Below are 20,332 nucleotides of genomic sequence, written 5' to 3'. Positions count from 1 at the left end.
CAAACAGGTTTGTGTCACATCTGTTTTCCCTGGGAATTTCTTTTGTGGGATTAACACACACCTGCAATACCAACAGCCTCATCCTCCCTTCTTCTGCTTCAGTGAACTTGGAGATGAACCCTCTCTTTTTAGAAATTACTGTTGCATAAAGTGATTATTTTAATTGCAAGGTCCATGATTCTGTGCTTTCTGCTGAAGTTCGGTATCCCAGGTAATCCAGAAGGACTGATGGCACAATTGAGACTACCTGATTGTCCAGGCACATAAAGTCTTTGGACTGTGCCACCAGCCCCCTATGACCTTGTCATTCTTTTCACTGTTTTTCCTTTGTCCTCCTGTGTCCCGTACCAAGGGCTGGGTGTTCCCTCACTGATCTCTCTTTCTCTCTCTCTCTCTTTTCTCCTCCCTTCTCTCTCCTTCCCTTGCTACCACTATTGGGATGTAGAGTAAAGATGCTGGTATCAGGACTTTGGTTATGTTGGATGAGCAAGGAGGTAAGTTCAGATTGCTTCAGTAAGGAAGTATAACCCTTCTCAAAGTTCTGTACTAACTGTGTGCAGCCCTGGAAATAAGGGCCACAAAATACGTGTGGTTGTGCATGAGAACCCAAAAAAACCTCTTTGCCTTTAGCACTGTTGTCTGACAGAGAACCATCAACTGCCCAAGAATCTGTACTTCTTTAGATCTGATTCCCATGAATGTCAAAGAGAGCTGCAGGCTGAACTCATCCAAATCACCACTTTATTCCAGCGAGCTTTGGGCCGAGACCCAGCTACGGGATGAGAAGATTTGCCTCCATGAGTGTAAAATCCAGCATTATTTATGCAGGTGCTATGTAATTTTCCTACTAGTTTAAGTCACAGGTGAAAGGCATGCAATAAATGCATGCCAAGAAGAGGTAATACAGGTTTACTTTGTGTAAAATTCAGTTGCTTTTTGTATAGCCATGGCAGCGAGGATGACAGAGTTTGAACATTAAAAGCTGTGGCACCATCATAGCTCATTACAACTGACCATATAGGAGGTTTCAGGCTTAGATGACTCCCTGTCTGTGGGTGACAATGACAAAGCCAGAGCCTGATATATTCAATGCATTCCAGGAAATTACATTTTTACCCTTCATAATATGACAAAGAAGTAGGTACCTTCCCCCCTCCCTTCAGTAAAACTAATAACTCCTCATTTGGTGTGGACCCACAGCAAAAGGGTGTCTCCGATAAATCAACAGAGTATAAATTCCTGCTACCCTCTATCAGACCAGCCCCCCCAAAGGCCATTCTTATTATTTACTATATGTCATGACACCAAACTGTATTAGGAAGTGTTTCTTCCCCCCCGCCCCCACTCTCCCCTTAGGGAAAAGAATTTAACCCAAGCAAATTTGTCACATCGATTTGTCTCGACGAGAAAAATATTAGAGGGAATATTTTGTTGTCTTCAAAAAAATAATGGCAGTACAAGAACTATCACTGAATACAGAAAACCAGAAATTACTTATGTTGAAACAGATATGGCACCTGTCTAAATAATGTGTTTTGTTTCTGAAGTGAATTATACAGTTGTAATAAATCACAAATACTGTCAAAGAAAGTGTAAATATCCAGATGTGTCATGCAATGTAATCCACGGGCAGAGCAGCAGAAACTTTAGTGGTTCCTGGGAAAACTTGTTTCTGTTCTTTAACTGCTGTTTTTCCACAGATTGCTAGGGAGGATTATTTTGATTTTCACCCTGAATTTTGGTTTTATTACTTTGAAATTCTCTTGTTGCTAAAGCCCTGTGTGCAAAACTTGTCTGACTGATTTACTCCGTAGTCATGGCAGGAAGGACAATCTGGATGAGCCAAAGAGCTGAAGACTGGACCTCTTCACCTCTTTGGGAGTCCAGGGAACTCAGTGTTAAACTCTTATTGACAGTGAAACCTGAAATGTGTATTGTACAGTCAGAGATGCACTGAGTCAATATCTGCAGCAAAGAATCAGACATTTCAAAGCCTCTTTAAATTGGTTCTGGTCATGCCTTAAGTGGTTCAGTAAATTTAGCTGATGACTATACAGTGTGGGTTTCTAAAGACAAACAGCCAAGTAATGCTACAAACCCTGAAAATATTGTAACCACTGTCCTATGCTAAATGTCTAATTAAGTTTTCTCCATTTTAGCAATATGTAGGTGTAATAATTCCTGATTATTTTTTTTAATTTATTTTAGCAATAAAGGACTTATACTACTGGGCAAAACACGCTAATGATGACTTTGAACCCTCTGTAATTAGCGCAGTGTGTGCAGCTCACGGATGTCTCAGCAGATTATCAGATTAAGGAAATAATTTGCTAACACTGCCATGTGATCTCTTTGCAGCTGACTGCACAAGTCACTTAAGATTATTAGGTGTTAAATATACAGAAAACATGACACTGATCTTTGCAGTGGGCGGCAGGCAGAATGTCTAATCTCTGCAGTTGCTTGCAGCTCTGTTTCTAGGTTTCCTCACAAAATTGCTTGTTTGGAAGTTAAACAGACCTTACAAGGAAAACTTCTCTGAGCCAATTCCTCCTCCAGTGCTCTTTGAGGCCTTCAGTCGAGCTTCCTTAGTTAATGATTTAAATATAAATTTGTATATAACTCTTTAAAGTGCTTTCATTTTACACTAACACCTTCGTGCTGCAAAGGATTATTGAGCCGCGGCAATTGCTCTGCTTCATTAAATGTGTCTTTAAAACATGCTAACTTAGAAAAGTGGTAATATTTAGATGCATATAAGTTAAAAGTAGAGTGTAGAAATGAAACTGAGATACGAAGTGGGAATATGAAGAGAAACCTGAATTGTTAACATAGAAAGGGTCCCAGAGTGGTAGCTCTCTTCATCCAAGGGAACCTCCCATCACCTGGGAGTATCAGCAGGGACAGAGATTTGGACCTTCAAGGACATTTGTGTGTGATGATGTCCCCATGCAGTTTGTTACAAAAGAATTTGGGGTTTGTATTCCAAAGGAGGTGGAGGGGAGAAACTTCTCCAATAACAACAGCGGCAGCACAGCCATTTCTCATCCAAGACAAGATAGGGGAATACTTTGATAAGCAACAAAGAAAACGTCATTTCATTGAAAATTGAAATTTTCTCTGTGCGCCAGCAACAGCAAATGCACAACCAGTGAACACGGGAAGCAGATTAATGTACCCAGAAGATCTTAACTCCAGATCAATTTGATAAAGGAGATAAAACTTCAAAATAACTTGGCAACCTCCCAAGCAAAAGCACTGGCCCCACGTGATGGTACCCACACTAGCTGACCTCTCTAGCAGGAGCTGTGAGTTTGGCAGTTTTGTGTGAGTTAAGGGTAATTAGGGAAATAGAGAGTAACTAATGACTATTCCAGATTCTACAGGGAAAATGGTATTAATTATGTTGAAACTGCAGTGCAGAACAAAAGGCAAACAAACCCCCCCCAAACAGGTTGTGCCTTGTCTCCTGTTACTTTTAGCAGAGCTACACGTGGGCTCACAGCACTCCCTGCCAGCTCTCTGCCAGTCCTACCTGTGCTCTGCAGTGCCTTTCAGAGCACAGATAGGTCAAGACTCAGGATTTCTGAAAAGGCTGTCCTAGAAATGTACTACGCTCCGACAGGATTCTCCTTTATGGAAAATGGGATGACGGTGTAGCATTGGAAGCAGTTAATCTGCTGCCTCTCTTCCAAATTCAGCCCTTTTGTATGCAATTATGATGACAATGTGTTCTTAAGATGTCCTTTTTCTTTTTCTCTTTTTTTTTTTTTCCCTCCAATTAAAATTGTGCTTGTGGAAATTGCTTCACTGCACAATACTCAGAGCAAAGGAGCGAGTTCCTATCTCCACAGGCATTTAATAACTGACATTCAAGCACAGCCCGCAGATCCTGGACATCAGTCAAGGAATATTTGTTGTAAATTACAGCTGGGGATGCAAAGGTGGAGCAGCACCTCACTTGCCCTGTTCTGGTCCTGCATCCAATGCTAATAATTAGCAGAGTTTACTGGAGAAAAATAAAATTGAAGGAAATCACAATGAAACCTAGCTCTGTGTTCTGCTGCCAGACAGCACCAATTGTCTTATAAATGCCACATAAACATAGGGATAGATGTAATATTTTCAAAGAATATTGCAACAAACTGTCAAAAAAATGTCAAGCTCTGACCTTGAAGTGATTCTGTAAATGGGAGACAAAGGACATGATCCTTTGTAGGCGTGAATTTGTGTAGGTTCATGGCAGTATATGCCAGCAGACTGTCTTCCCTAAAACCTTTAACACAATATAGAACATTGGAATAGGGAAGATCTATGAAAACAGACATTAAATTAACCTTTTGATAGCCATCTGATTTCCTACCAGCAGTGATTCATTCTGGGCCAGATTTTAATAGCAGTTGTACCAAAACAAATCCAGTGTGACCCCATTAAGTTAATTCCACTATAATATTTATGCCTCAATAACTGTGGTTAAATTTATGAATCTATTTCCTTGCCAGTGGACCAGGACTTTGACAAGTATAAATTGGTGTTGCTCCACAAAGCCAGCATAACTATGCTGATTTTAACCAGTTAACAATCCAGCCAGTGACATCAACAACCAGCAAATGGTTTTAGGACCAGCAGCCAGCTGTCTAGACTTCTGGGCTACAAATATGACATGGGTTTTTACACTGATGAGGTTTCCTTTAATGGAAGATAAATTAGTTGTGGGTCCCGTTTCTATTCAGAAATAGCATAAGCATCACACACAAATCCTGAAGCAGGATGAATTAAGTCAGGTTTCTAGAGAGAGCTGTAATTTAAATGAAAGTCTTTGAGTCATGTCAAATCTACTCTTCAATTAGGACTCATTTATTCAGGCAGAAAAAGAAACAGGGAAAGAAAGTTCAAACGGCCCTACTACACACGTGGCTTCAGAGAACGAGTATCTGGGCAAGGAAACGAGCTCAGACTGAAAGCCACTGTGGTACCAGCTCTGGGACTGATCCCTGCAGACTTACCCAGCATTTTCTACTGGGCAGACAAGGTTAGAGGAGGACTAGAAGGAAAATCAGTGGCAGTAAGGTCAGTACCTCTTGTCCTGCCCAGTGTCAAAATGCACACGTGGGCACAGCTGCCTTTGAAGTGAGCCCTGAGAACGGGCTCTGCGAGCACAGCTCTCGCAAGCAGGAGGTGGGAGTCTGCCACAGAAAGGCAGCAATTCCCATCCTGTTGCATGAACCAGGATAAAAGCCAGCTCACACCCCCACAGCTGCTTCCTAGAGCAAGAGTTGCCCAACTGTGCAAGAGCAGGCAGGACTCCAAGTTAGGCAGGAGCAGGAGCACTGGGAGGAGCACCCCCTTCCACCACTGACTCACATTTCTGATGAGACTGACCATCTGCACCTCCAAACACGAACCAAAGCTTCTGCTAAAGCCCAAATTACAGTGTGCACTGCAGCAATCCAACCTTGCATTTCTGGTTCTCAGCTCAGCAGTTTATCAGGCAGAACCTGTGCAGTCCATCTCTCAGGTTTCCTTCTTAGTTTCCCAATCCTTTGCTTACACGATATGTGCCCCTTTTAGAGGACAGTGCCAGGTAGCTCCGATCCTCTAAATACATCCTTGGATTTGGGATCAATAACTGTCAGGAGACTGGCCCATCGAGATGAGGAGAATGAGAACTGACATCTGAAAAGCAGATGCATCTCACCATCCTGACACGGCACCTCTCCTTCTCCAAGCCCTGTCTCATGCAAGAATTAAACAAAGAGCACAAGTTCAATATTCGAATTATTTCAGCTTGAATAATTTAGGTCAGGATTTGCTAGGCCCTCAAGGGGTGAGGTGCCTGTTTCCCATTAAAATTAATTAAATAAAATTAAATTTAACAGGAACTGGGTATCCAAATCCCCCAGAAAGCTTTGAAAATCAAAACCTCAATTGTTATTAGAAACCTAAGTAAGAAATTAGGCCTATTCATGTTCCCAGAGAAGTCAAGAGGAGCTTTGTACTGACGTCAATATGCATATGATTTTCCTTCTAAAATGCCTTTTTTTTTTTTTTTTTTTTCTGGATAGGACTCAATTAACATCAGGGATGACACTAAATTCCTTCCATAACCAGTGCTCTTAGTTCCTTCCTCTACAGTCTAATTCTGTGTTTTACTATTCCATAGGGTGAATAGGGATGTATTTGTGTTTTACTGGGATTCCTTGACTTTGCCTCTTTAGCTACAGTTACAGCTTTTAATGGATTGAAATGTCACTCCCAAGTAACTCTCTGATCCTGGGTAGTATTAGAATTTATCCTTCATGAAATGGTGAGCCTTTCCACCCACGTAAAATGCTGTTGCTATCACAGACTCCACATAAGCCCCCGATCCCACTGGATCCGCATGTTTACATCAGCAGAGAATCCCTTCCTAAACTTTTACATTGTGGCATTCTGTTCCTCTAGGACACCTTTCCCAGGTTTAATAGTGAAGACATTAACATATTAAGTTTTTCTGAGCCACTGAGTCACCAAGAAAACCCAACACCATTGCCAGCCTTAGGTGGGAATACTCCAAATTCTGTTGTCTCTGTGGGGCTGGTTACTGGGCTTGGTGCTGCTTATCTTGCCCTGGAGCAAAGCAGAAGTGACCCCACTGAAAACACGAGTCTGCACCCCATGTGTGTGTTCAAAGGTCCCTTGGGGACAGGGACAGGGAATGTCACAGCCGGCGTTCTCTACCACTGAGCAGGAGAGGTTTCTCTTCTCAAGCTCGTGGAGAGGTTTCAATTGCTCTGTGTTCACTGGGGTTACTCCTGATTTGCAGCCTCTACACCAGAAAGAAAACCAGCCCCGAGACCATACTCAGATTAGAGGTGAATATCCAATGCCAGTCAAATGGCAGGTCTCAGTTTACTCTGCCTCTGGAAGAAGGGGTACATGGATACAAGCTTTTAACAGCTCACTCTGTTTTTGGTACTTCTGTTACCAGCTCTCTCACTCACTAATCACAGCAACTGTGCTGCCCAAAATCACCTAATTCCAAGGCATTTGTAAGCGTAAGTAACAAGTATTTTCCATGGAGGGACGTCTTTTCTCTTATATTAACATACATAAATGCAAAATAATAACACTAATCTTTCTCTCTCCTGGATGTCACTGTGTCTTAGTAAGTGGATGTATTGTATGATGTTTCTGGACCTTGAACTTTATAACCTTTCCTTTCTACATCATTACATCTTGTTTCTATTAATATATTTCAAATTAATTCCTCCTTTGTTTTACTCTTCCCATACTAGTTAAAAAAAAAAACATTATCTTCGGCGTCCGGTGCGGCCCACGTGCCTTCAGCAATGCATCAGCTCAGATTAATGCATTGTAATGTCATTATTAACTCGGTTCTACATGGTCATTTTTCATGTTCTGTTGAAGACAAAAGCAAACAAGCAAAAATACAATTCATTCCACACTGTCATCCCTTTGTCCTGACCAGAACAACTCGATCGTGTTGAAGAAGGCATGAACCATATCAACCAAGACATGAAGGAGGCCGAGAAAAATTTAAAAGATTTAGGGAAATGCTGTGGCCTTTTCATATGTCCTTGTAACAAGTAGGTACTGGGTACCGGCTCTGCTATGTGGTGTCCAGTTTTTTTGTCACAGTGAATGTCTGAAGTTTTTGTCTTTTTTTTCTTTGTCCTTTTCCATCTGCTTCATTCTGTGGGGATAAAATACTTGTGTTTAATCAGAACAACTGGAACGCATCGAAGAGGGAATGGACCAAATCAATAAGGACATGAAAGAAGCAGAAAAGAATTTGACGGACCTAGGAAAATTCTGTGGTCTTTGTGTCTGTCCATGTAACAAGTAGGTGCTGCCTGCCTCATCTCTTTGAGCACTTAAGGCTGATCCCAAAGGCCTTGTGAAGCTCATCCTTGCTAGGCACATGGACAGGATGAGCATGTGGCATGCAGAAAGAACGACTCTGGTTCAAATGCATCCATCTCATAGCACAGACAATTGACTGGGAGTTACTGTAGATGCATTAAAAGCAGGCATACTGCAGTGAGAGCTTCACTGTCGACACCTTTTAATGGTAAAAGTTTCAACATTTTACACCAAGTGTACTCAGTGGTTCCATTTTGCAGCGAACAAAAAACACTGGGGCTACCTTATTCCTGGACACCTTAAATTGTGAAGCATATTTTCACAAGTCTAATAACCAAAAGAGCTGAAAAACTGCAGAAGAGGTTGTACTAAACATTGCTCAAAATTATGGATGAAAATCACACCTTTTTTTCATTGTTCAACAGAAATAGCCTTTGATGAGCTCTCGAAAGAGATGTTTCATAATTGGAATCCAACTTGAACTGGTTTTCATCCTGCCACAGGCAAAAAAAAAAAAAAAAAAAATTGAGAAAACCTGAATATGCCAAATTTCTCTGGTTTGGGTAGCACGTACACTAAGCAGAAATGTTGAAATGCATCGAATTTGCTTGCATGCCATCACACTTGAACGAAACCGTCCTCCAAGTAATGCAAAGCTTGTTTTAAATGCCAAATGGAAATGTGATGCGCGGTTATGCGGGTGGAGGAAAGCGGGGACAAAGTGGACCAACCCCAAGCCCTTGAGGAATGGCAAATCCAGCATGCAGTGGGTGGGCATGCAACCAGGGTACACTGAAAACTGCCAGAAATGGTTGGCCAGGGAGTGTGCAGGAAACAAAGCAGAGAGCAGTTCTGAGCACTGAACTCCCTGTCTGCGGGATAGTTTGTTCACAGCCACAGTCTGATCCTACCATGATTATCAAGACTGAAGCAAAGAAAGCTGTCACAGAGTTGCCCAAAATCAGAACAGCAAGACTGGGGTTTTGCCTTATCAATCATATTTATTTTGAAGTTAATTCCCTTGGGACACAGTGCAGATACTTTAAAAAAAAAAAAATCAGTTCTGCCCTGAATACTTTTTTGGGGTAAATACTTTTGCCCAAAATACGTGTACTATTGCCTTTGTGTGCACAATGGGAGAGAGGGCAGGAGGAATGGGAAAAGACACACACAACACACAGAGCCTTAGTCAGCAGGACTGCCTGTAATGGGTATCAGGTTTTTATCTGACACAGGCTTTAGCCAGAGAACCTGAAGCTGAAGAGCTGCAGGTACAAACACAGCAGAAACTTTACATCTCCCACACTGTACGAGCTGTAAAAGCTCAGAACTGACAGCCAGACATGTGACAGGGATGGGATTAGCACCTGACACGTGGTCTTCAAACATTTGCCACTTCACTACAGCTGCAGTGCCAGGCTGCAAGAACAGAGAGATGCTGTGTGCGTGCCATGAGGGGGACATTGATCTGTAAGGGTGTCCCTTCCCTTCTCCAAGGCAGTGTTCTGACCTTGGCAGTCTGCAGCCAGATTTCATAAAGCAGCATTGCCAGTCAGTGTTCAGAAAAAGAGTGTGGATGAACAGGGCTTTTAGAGACTGTTCCTTGAGTCTCCATGCCAGGACTCAACTGGTACAAATGAGATGATGTTCTGAGGAGTGGAGTGTAGGAGGGAGAGAAATCCACACAGTTCTGGGCATCAGAAGCACCACGATCCACTAGTGCTCTTGTGGCAGGTGGGAGATGAATGGCAGGTATTTAGAAAAGATTAACCATTTCACACATGACTACACCCTGAAAGTCCAACTCCATGAGCCTTACCAGTACATAAGGCTTGATCCTACACCCTGAGGGGACTCAAAATGCCCATGGTATGAAACTTTTGACCAGGTTGCATTCGAAAGGACAACTACTATTGACCATGAGCAGACTCAGGCTCCACCTGTTGACTTTTCTTAGAAAAGTCCATGAGAAAATGGAGATCAGATTCTGGGTGTGTAAGATCACTTACCTCAAACACAAAGGTGTTTCACTCTGAAAGCTGCACAGATCTAAAGAACAGGCAAAACCCTGTAAAGGTATCTGCAGCAAGAGAATGACTCATTTACTCATTTCTAGTAATGCCAAAGCTGATGTGTAGTTTTAGACAGATAAGATTAAACAAGCCAACCATCACCTTTTAAGTCCTCACAAACTTTGAGAGGAAATAAGCAACAAAGCAGATGAAAGATCCTCTTTTAATCTACATTTTAATTCTATATGGGAGCATACAACACATCTTCAGGCTCATTTAAAACTGAGCTGCTTCGGGGGGGGCAGGGAGAGAACATAACACCAGAGATAGGTTTGTCATGTTCTTTCCCAAATCCGCCAGAAGCACGTTCAGTTCCTTCCCCAAAATCCAAGCCACATGGCTGTTTATATGATGGATTGGAGATGACCAAAGCACAGGGAAACCACAGAGACTTGCAGTTCCCAACAGTTTTTTTGGAAACTGCTCCATTTCCACAAAAAAAACCACCAAAACCAAAAACAAAACAAAAACCAAGAACTTATACCTGTGGACCCCAAACACTCACACTCTCCTGTTAAAGTGTTCAGTCTCATCTGATGACCCTAAATAAGCTGCACATGTCAATCTGCCACTCTAGGTGTGCCTGGATTTTAATTTTCCATCCACGGCAGCTCAGTCAAAAGTGGTTCCCCTAAAGTTAATGTAACTCTCAGGAAGAACAAATATAACAAGTTGCTAGGCTATATTTAAAGTCCTGTGTTTTAAAACTCCTGAAGGAAGTGATGATCCATTTTTTGCCTGTGTCTTGCTTATTGTGAAGGCTGTTAACTGCTGATGCATTAAGGGTATGATGAACTATTGGGGCAACTGTGCTTAGTGAGAATGCTTTACTTCTTATTCATGCCTGTAGCTGGTGCATGAAATAAAATGTAGAGAAACTTCCCTTTCTGATGCTAGATTGCTCGTATCTTTTATTTTCTCCTGCACTCATTTCATTTCTGCCTATTTTACTTTTTGTCTCTGTGGACAAAGGTTTGTACATCAACTGCCGATGTATGATTACTACTCTCAAGTACCGATATATTATTTGAAATATCCAATGAACCCTATGATAAAATCATCCCCAAATCACCTTGGGAAAGGTCAGTGGCTTCAAATGCCTACAATGCCACATACGTATTAAAAAAATATCGACAGAAGCCCAATATTCTGCATGGTAAAATGTTAAATTCCAGCCAAATCTGTTTTTCTCTAAGAGGGTGTGTTGCTGTGATGTGATGTACACACTATACTTGGCAGTTCTGTTTTTATGTCTGTCTGCCAGTACGTTCTCTGTGTTTGATGTCAAAACATATGTGTCACTGAAATGAAACAATGTTTTCTACTTATCTGTATTTCTTCTCTTCTTCTTTTTTACTTTTCCTTTTTTTTTTTTTTTAATTTTCCTTCTTTCTGGAAACTAAGTCAACATCCAAAAACCTGTGTGCAGTGTTGTAAGACTTGACAATTGCAATTCACCCTATTGGAAACTAAACCTCTGACCATCACTGTTGTTGTGGCAGTAAAGTAAAAAAAAAAAAAAACCCAAACCAAAACCAAAACCCAACCCCCTCCTTTTGTTCAGGGTTATGATATATCGGTATACAGCCAATGGCCCTCTATCTGAAAACTCATTTGCTTGATTCAGCTTTTAGCTTGGAGAGGTAAAGAGTTTTGCATTTGTCCTTGTCCACTCGATGCTTTGTTACTCATCGTGTTTTTCACATAGGCTCAAATCAAGTGATGCCTACAAAAAGGCCTGGGGCAATAATCAGGATGGTGTTGTAGCCAGCCAGCCTGCACGTGTCGTAGATGAGCGGGAGCAGATGGCCATCAGTGGTGGCTTTATCCGCAGGTGAGCCTTTGGATCCACTGTTCCCTCTCTCTTCTCCTTGCCACTGATATATTTAGATTTCTTCCATATGGTCATGAGTTCTGGGATGCTCGTTAACTCCTGCCGTGGTGCTGGGTAATAAGATGGGGACAGTTTTCCACCAAGTGGTGGCTGCTGGGATTCAGGTGGTCGGTGAGTAACACAGGTACTAAATGCTTACTGTGTCCAGTGACTTCCCCTGGCCCTGTAGGTCCCCTGAGTTGGTGCAAAGGATGGCTACCTTGCTGGAACTCCTGGAAGTGAGAGTCTTGGCCCAGAGAACCAGAAAATGCTTGAAAAGGAAACCCTAAACCTCCTCCTTGAGAGTGCCTAGATTTGGGCAATAATAAAATAGAAATAAGATCTGTTCATTTGTTTCCCAGCAGCACTGTGAGGGTGCAGACAGTCACGGTCAGTCAGCACTGTCCTCTGCACTCCAACTCCCTGCATCAACACTTTTCCTGGGGGCTTCATTATGGGTCTCATTAATGACAGTCGTCAAACGCCTTAGAAACGAAGTGTCAGATAAATACAAGTTTATTGCCATTGTGTCCCAAGGCACATAGTGCCCGTTATCCACCCTTGCCAGAAGAGGTACTAAAGCATCCAGCAGCCCCTCCTTTCTTTTCAAGGAGAACAAAAAGCCTCAGGTTTCCTACCAAAGCCCCGAGCCAGGCGCAGAATTTGAAGTACACTTTTAACTAGAGGTGAGCCCCTTCCCTGCTCATAAGTATCCAGGGAAGCTCGCTGAACAGGGAATGGTGCCCCATTCCTCAGCTGCTTTGAAGCCCTGGCATAGTGGGAACTCCTGAGCACTCCAATGAAAGCTGGTTGGAAACACACAGCTCTACCAATGGCAACCACACTGCAAACTTCCCCCAGGACACAGGGACCCAGCACCTACTGATTCCAGTGCTTATGGAGCATCATTTAGATGGCAGTGTTATCAGCTGAATGGATAATGGCATTCCAGTAGGCAAAGCTTTGATCTCTGAAGATTAAGGACACTGGATTAATAAGTAATTATCTTTCCAAAAACTATTATCCACTTATTTTTTTGGCTGCTGTGATAAAGGGAAACCAGTGTGATAGAAACAATGCTGTCATGCAATCTGGAGCGTGGGCTGGAGTTGCCATTTAAGTTTGCTGGGTCTGCCATTCACTTGTTTTTAATTTCTGGATGGCAGCCCCACCGAAATGAAGGCTGGGACATGATCACAAAATAGCAGTGAAGGAAGTTATGCTATATAATAATTATTGTCCTGCAAATAGCACCCTTTGGTGCTATTCACCTACATGAACAGAAATTGTATGAGAGGCACAAAGTAGGGATTCTCTGAGTGGGACACATGGACCTTGCTTTTCCCAGTGCCAGTCACCCTGTGCCTCTTGAGTCACTGGAGAGTTGAACTGGGCCTTGGCTCAAGTACAAGTTTTTTGTTCCAAAAAGCAAGCAAGTGCACAAGACAGTGCTAAGAATGACAGACAGAAGATCTTTACTGAGAGAAGCTGCTTCTGTCATTTACCAGAACTGCAGTTACTTGAACAGGATCTCAGGTCAGGATTTTCACAGCTGAAGCAGCTCTTCCTCAACATGTCTGTGAGCCCCAAGCATAAGAGGACTGGCCAGTTCCCATTAGCTCTGAGCACTTCAAGGAGAGGACCTGGAATAGCTGTAATTCCACCACCCTCCAGCACTTCCCATGAACTCTAACCACACGCAGATCCAAACAGGGCGTCCTTTCATTCTCTGCTCGAGAAGGATGATCACTGCAGAGAGATGCAGTTTGTGGTACAGGCAAGCTCAGACAGCAGCACTCCTAGTAAGAGCAGTATAAATGGAGCAGTGATGAACCCAGACAGTTGATCCCAACATCCAAAAAATAAGCATGTCATGTTTTTCAGCCAAGCTGCTTATTAATCCCTTTTCCTCAAAGCTGGGCACAGCAGCTGCTCCTCAGGTGACAAGAGATGGACGATGCAGGGGAGGTTTGGGGTGAATCACAGTTTCAGGGGGAATCTCCTGTCTCTGCTTTAAAGAATTGGTGTTTTGCTGCCAGGGTAACAAACGATGCCCGGGAAAATGAAATGGATGAGAACCTCGAGCAGGTCAGCGGCATCATTGGCAACTTACGTCACATGGCCTTGGACATGGGCAACGAGATCGACACACAGAACCGCCAGATTGACAGGATCATGGAGAAGGTAAGAGCTGGCATTCCTAACATGACCCCAAGAGGGGCTGTGTTTTCCCTTCTGCAGTTCCTTTTTCAGCTTGGATGAGGAAAAGGGACAGAAATAGCTGCTAAATCTCCTCTCTTCTCCCTCCAAATCCTTGGGCCAAAGCAGAGCTCGCTGCTGTGGATCTTCAGGAGCCTCCAGCGCAGGCTGGGTCGAACCCATCTGTTGAGTTTGCTGGGTAACAACTGCAAGGGGACCCCTTAGAGTCAATGTTAACACATCAAGGCTTCTTCTGCAGCAGCTCTGGGAAACAAAAGTGCCCTGAGCTATGCAGAACTGTGAGCATTGGGTCTGAAGGCCCTGACCCTTTCTGGAATGTTTTAAACCTTCCTGGACTTCTCCTTCCTCAGAAACTCCACGAGCAGTTCAGGATTAGGTCACCTGCTTGGAGGATCAGGCCCCAAAAGAGGATGGGGATTTTTTAATCAAGGTTTTGCTGTATGGTAAAAGTGCAGCCAGTTTTGTTGTGCTTCTTGCCTATAACAACATTAGGACAGAGATCTATTTGCTCTCTTGCGGGGGGTGTGTTTGTGTATTTATATATAATTGGGCCCCACATGGCCCTACTGAAATGCAAAAGCTCAGCATTACTATTGCAAAATCACCAGCTCTAAAGGCAGAGAGCACCGTTCCAGTGCCAGACCTGCACTGCAGATTTCTGAAGCAGAGAGCAACCCCCTCCAAACCTGGCTGCCATCCTCAGATCCCACGATCTGCAAGCCATCTGCATTCCTACTGGCAGAGCTCCAGGCACAGGCACAGCCAGGCTGAAGTGACATAAGAGGCTCGATCTTCATCTGGTGTAAAATCAACACAACACTTGACTTCTGCTGAGATTTACACAACCTGAGGATCTAACCCAAGGGGTGCTTAGAGTTAATTCTGACCTTAGGTGCTCAGAGCTTGTACTCTTGAGCCTCCTTACATATGCAAGCATCCTCATATGCAAGCAGGATGCCCATGCCTGGTTTTCATGTCAATTAACTACAACAGAGCTTAATGAAAAAAATTAAAAATATTACACTGAGTGATTCACTCTGAGAGCTCTCCTTATTAGAGTTTGATTCCAGAGAAAACTAGGTAAAGTATAAGTTGTCCTAAAGGTTGGAAGTTCATGCCTGAGAGAGAGACAGTCACGTGACACCACAAAGCACATGGCTTTGCATCAGTCAAAAGTTTTATTTTATAAAGTTGCATCAGTTGGTTGACTGAGTTGCAAAATGCATAGTATTACTGGGATGTCATTCTGCACCATTTCATGTTTCTGGGAAAACTTGGAGCACGGGGGGAAAGATTTACTGCTGTTATTCATATCATCCTTGCTCCTGTCATAACACAGTGGCAGGAGATATGCCCTCTGGATGGAAATCAGCGGTGTCCTACCCATGCCTGCAGGATACTATCCCAAACTACAGCAAGCCTAACAAGTCACTGTTCTCCTACCAGCTCAGGCTTGCAAACATCTGGATTTTAATAACACTGCCCAAGCCCTTTGTGCACATAAAGCACCTGGGCCAAACCTCCAGGCAGTCCGTGCTGAGAGCAGGCAGCTCACTGAGGGACCCGCCTTCCACGTCAGCGTGTTCTTCATACAGAGTTTCCCATTTCATACGGCAACAGCAAAATAACATTGGCAGCTGATGGGATTCGTTAAGTGCAGCCCCTCAGGAGGGCCTCGTCACCCAGGGCCCTTGGCTGAGGAACAGTGGCACATTTGGGGGAAGATGGATTTGTGGTGTACACAGAGGAGTCGTCATGAGAGCGGCACAGAAACAAGACAAGTCTTCAGTGTTAGTGAAAATCTGCCAGATTTGTCAGAGTAAGGAGACAGTAATGAGAGACTAGAAAAAGAAACACAATATATTAGGAAAAACCTCTCTAAAAGACAGAACTGATGGTGAGCTGAAACCAGAAATGCAATGAAATATGCCAACAGACCATCATCCCTGGCTGGTGGTGAGAGGGTTGTTCTCTTTTCCTGACCTGCTGGAGCACTGTGTTTTGGATCAATTAGGACCATTAGAAAGACCCTTGGCTGGTACTTTAGGGTGCATCACAAAGCTAACCCAAATGCTCCTGAAGGATTTATATTAAACTGGATGCCTGCATCCAAACCAGAGCAATCTCGGAGACATCACCACCAAAAGAGCCTGGCCCTAAAACAAGCCATAAATAGGAGGCTGGGAGGAAAGTAGGAAGGGCCTAAAACACTCTGTCTTGATCTAGGTGGGAAGGTCTGCACAAAGACTCCCACTCTTTTCCATGCAACTTCATCCACCAGGTACTAAGGTCTAAATATCATTAGGAACATGATGTTTCATCAATATTCAATAAACATGCATTTCATCACAAATGTAGCTGCTTCCAAAACCATTAACTTTTTAGGAAGCCTTTAGGCACAAGTACACAAAATTGTCCTGTGGTAAACAAGGTCAAACTCGTGGCTAAAATGAAGGAGTGGGGCTTGTAATGAGCAGTTCTGCTGATTTACACTTGTTGAGGATCTGGCACATGCCACTGCACTATAAATACACATCCATATAGCATTCTACAAAACAATTATGGAGAAAACCCCAAGATGTTTCAGACTGATTTATTGCACATCGATATAAACATTTTTAAAGGATTTTTAAATGCATCTGGGAGCATTGCTTCACCGTTCTGCTGTTTCAAATTGGAGATTTAAAATAAACCTGTGCAATTTGGATACACCCCAGAGATGTGGGAACAATCATCAAAACTAACAAAATGCAGCCATCAAACCACAGAAAAGGGTTTGCTATTTGAGCTCATGCTTTTAAAGCAGCAACACAACTCTCACCTTTCCCACAGGTCTGATTTTTAAAAATTGAAACCATTTTCTATCTAGTCCCTCTGCTAGAGTAAGTAGGCATGGCAACGTGGGCTTGGGATGGAGTTCTGCCAGTTTTTGACAGCTCAAACAACATCTTCAGTCTCCAAAACCAACTTCTGCAGAGCTACAGAAATGGCCAAAGTGTCTTCCCACTCAGGGAGAACTCCCAAACCTCCCAAGTGGTACCATTTTATTAACAGAGTTTTATATTGAAACCTATAAAGAGACCTTTAAGATCATCCAGTCCAACCATCAAAAAATTCCAGTTGATTGCTTCAAATAACAGTAGAATCCCCACTTTTCCTTAATTCCTGTTTATGCTGCTGCCCAATGAGAGAGGTTAGTCTGTCTTGCAACTGTGCTGGTGAACTTTGTTGGAGCACCAGCATCGCTCCTACCTATTCCCCTCCTTTCACGTGCAGAGCAAAGACGTCCAGGCTGATCTTTCCGAAGAAATTTCTCTTTGCCAGCATTGCCTACATGAAATGATCTTCCTTCTCTGCTCCAGAGATTCTTTACTCTGACCCAAATTTTACTTTTGACTGCATGCATGCTGATATAAATTAGAACAGAGCCCAGGTGCACTGAATCTTAGAGGGCCCTGAAGCTTTTCACCAGCAAAGTCCACATACACACCACCAGTTCTCCTGAATCCATCACCATCAATACCAGCAGTGCTATCAACAGCTTCAGCTACACACCTGGCACAGCGTTCCCAAGAGTTCAGTGAAGCTGAATACAGACATAAAAGCTCTGCTCAAAGGCTACATGACGTGTCACAAACCCAACAAAGCTGTAATTTCCTTTTGGGGTCCATAATACCACTGTAAAAAGCAGCTCTCTGGTACTTTCAAGCTTCTTTGGTTTTTGGTTTTTTTTTTTTTTTTTGCTCTGACCAAGCCAAAATTACAGAAGTATCTCTTCTCTTTCTTCCCTGTACTCATCTGTTTCATTCCTTTGTGTTTCCCTAGGCTGATTCCAACAAAACCAGGATTGATGAAGCCAACCAGCGTGCAACAAAGATGCTGGGCAGCGGTTAAATGCAGCCAAGTGCATTTCCTTTTAATGCTGCCCAAGAGGGCAGCACCTTCATGCTTTTATCATGGTATTTATCTACTAGGTTTGCACACATGCACATATCAGCCCCATTGTAAATGTTGTCCTGTGTAGTTTGTCAGCTTTCCAAAAATGATACTTGTAATTATTTTTTTCTAGATATCTTTCTTTCCAAAGGTTGTACATAGTGCTGATTTGATGGCTATAGCTCACTATGATGTTTTCTGGGGTTTTTCCTTTCCTTGTTTCTGTTTTGGATTCCTTTCCTTTTTTTTTTTCCCCCTCTCTCTTCATTATTTTTTTTAATGATGTTTGCTGAATGACAACACTGTTGGAATGCTAAACGTGCTGTTAACCTTTAAATATACAGTATTGTTCTTGTAAAACTGTGACATTCCACAGAGCTACTGCCATGCTCCTGTCTTTGGGTATCATGATGTTTAAGCACTTAAACCTGCTGTCTTCAGTTCTTCATTGCCATTATCTGTTGTTATGATTTCATGATTAGACAATGTGGAATTATATTACTATAACAAGCATTGCACTAAAAAGTGATGTGATTTATGCATTTATGCATGAGGAATAAATAGACTTTTAGACTCCTACTTAAACAAGAGTTTTCCCATGGCAGTAGCACACCAACAATGACAACAAAAGCATGCTCAGTATTCGGACTCTTTTGGGACTATGTTATACCAGCAAGTTTGCAGTTGTGCCACTTTTTTCTTGTTGATATATATATAGTTATTAATCATGATCATTTTTTTTTAATTATGGAAAAAAATAAAAAAGGAGGGATTTGGCACTCACCATTTAGCCATTGCCAGCAAAATAAAAGCTTGGCTGAAAATACGTCAAAGACAAAAAGAAATAAGTGTAATATATTGGGTTTGTCTGCTGCTTTTGAAGACTTATCTTTTGGAGGAAACAACAACCATATGAAATGGTGCAAAGAAATGTAATTTTTATAAGGCTCTCTCTTACTAGTCGCTATCCCCATGTGGTTTGTTCTCAGTACAGTTCTCTGTTGCTTACCTAGAGCTATGCACACCAAATCGCTGAGATGTTTAGTAGCTGACAATTAAAACAAAACAACAAAAAATTAATTAAAAAACCTAAATGAATGAACTCTAGATAAACTGTGAGATAAATATCATTTACAGCATGTAATATGAAAAATTCCTTATGTCTCCTGTCAGTTTGTGAAGTGATTGACATTTTGTAGCTAGTTTAAAAATTATTAAAAATTATAGATCTCAGAATCCATGCTTGCTTTTATCCATTTGTTGCCCTGTGTGTCAGTGACAAGTAGTTATTTTCCACTCACCTGGGAAAAGGAGAAGAACAAAGCCTAAAGGCTCTTTACAAACTGGTTCTGTTACACGTGGGAAACTGAAGATTTTGGTCTGCAATACTGTAGAGAATTAACCACTCTAAAAACAGCACTTTACAGTCGCTACCTTCCAAGTGAATATTATTTTAAATAACCTGCCTTGGATTGCCAAACACTGAATCAAAATATTTTCTCTTGTTCAAGGGGAAGAGGAAAATGAAATCAGTGTTATGGTACAGAAGGATACAGCTCCTTGGTTGTTAAAGTCTGTTCCTGTAGTAGGTGCAGCCACGTGCTAATACACCTTTTTTTAGGGAACACTTTGAACCACAGAATTCCTATCGTCTGCTAAGAATAATTTTCTCAAATGACTAACAACAACTGGGGTTTGCTGCCAATGAAAAGTGTTATCATATTTTCCCAGGGTTTTTTCCCCTATATGGACAAATTATAATTAATTCTGCATGAGTGACAGTTCACTCATGTGTCTCACATGGCCGTAAGTCAAAATACACAAAGAACATAAATGCTTTCATAATTAAAATTGCATGATAATGCAGACAAGCTACATTTTCTTTAGCAGCTTTTTATTTTTAGCACCTATTAAAAATTCATTTATGCAAATATTTCCCCCCACTACTTCAAACCAAAGAATAAACTTCAAGCAAAGCATTTTTAATCTGCTGACCATTCCCAATCCTGTGCGTTTGGGGATTCTAATATTTGTGACAGCACAACCCTTCTGCAATGTCAAAGCCTACTGAGGGAGGGCAATAATCATCCTGGAATGTGCAAGAGAATGGGAACATAAAAACACAAGGATAATTGCAAAGGGCAAGAAATACATAAGAAAGTAATGAAGATGTTAATGGAGGTATTATTTTCATGTTTGACAAGAATGCACCCCTATCTTCATGAAGATCATAATTCCATTAAAGCTGATCAAAAATACAGCTACTGCTGTGAAGGAACGTGTTTTGACATCTGTTTTTGTCTGGAACAAAGATCAAAACCCGAACCATTGGAATTTTTTCCCAAATAGAAAGCTTAAAGGATAG

General features: G+C 42.1%; 1 protein-coding gene across 2 annotated transcripts in view; it reads left to right on the top strand.

The window, feature by feature from the left end:
* Nucleotides 1-19,203, top strand: part of SNAP25 (synaptosome associated protein 25) — a 58,693-nt gene extending 39,490 nt beyond the window's left edge. Inside the window, exons 4-8 of one of the 2 annotated variants that reach the window (XM_050315016.1) lie at nt 446-494; nt 7,472-7,589; nt 11,647-11,772; nt 13,851-13,995; nt 17,857-19,203. In XM_050315016.1, coding sequence (XP_050170973.1) covers nt 446-494; nt 7,472-7,589; nt 11,647-11,772; nt 13,851-13,995; nt 17,857-17,925 — 507 coding nt within the window. In that variant the 3' untranslated portion in view covers nt 17,926-19,203. Of the gene's footprint in view, nt 1-445; nt 495-7,471; nt 7,590-7,727; nt 7,846-11,646; nt 11,773-13,850; nt 13,996-17,856 lie in introns of both variants that reach the window. The other variant, XM_050315015.1, reaches the window with a different exon arrangement.
* Nucleotides 19,204-20,332: the final 1,129 nt, after the last annotated feature.

This window comes from Myiozetetes cayanensis, unplaced genomic scaffold, assembly GCF_022539395.1.
Source record: "Myiozetetes cayanensis isolate MyiCay16 unplaced genomic scaffold, myiCay2020 scf2-11, whole genome shotgun sequence".
Classification (NCBI taxonomy): domain Eukaryota; kingdom Metazoa; phylum Chordata; class Aves; order Passeriformes; family Tyrannidae; genus Myiozetetes; species Myiozetetes cayanensis.
This window is presented reverse-complemented; position numbering and strand designations above follow the sequence as displayed.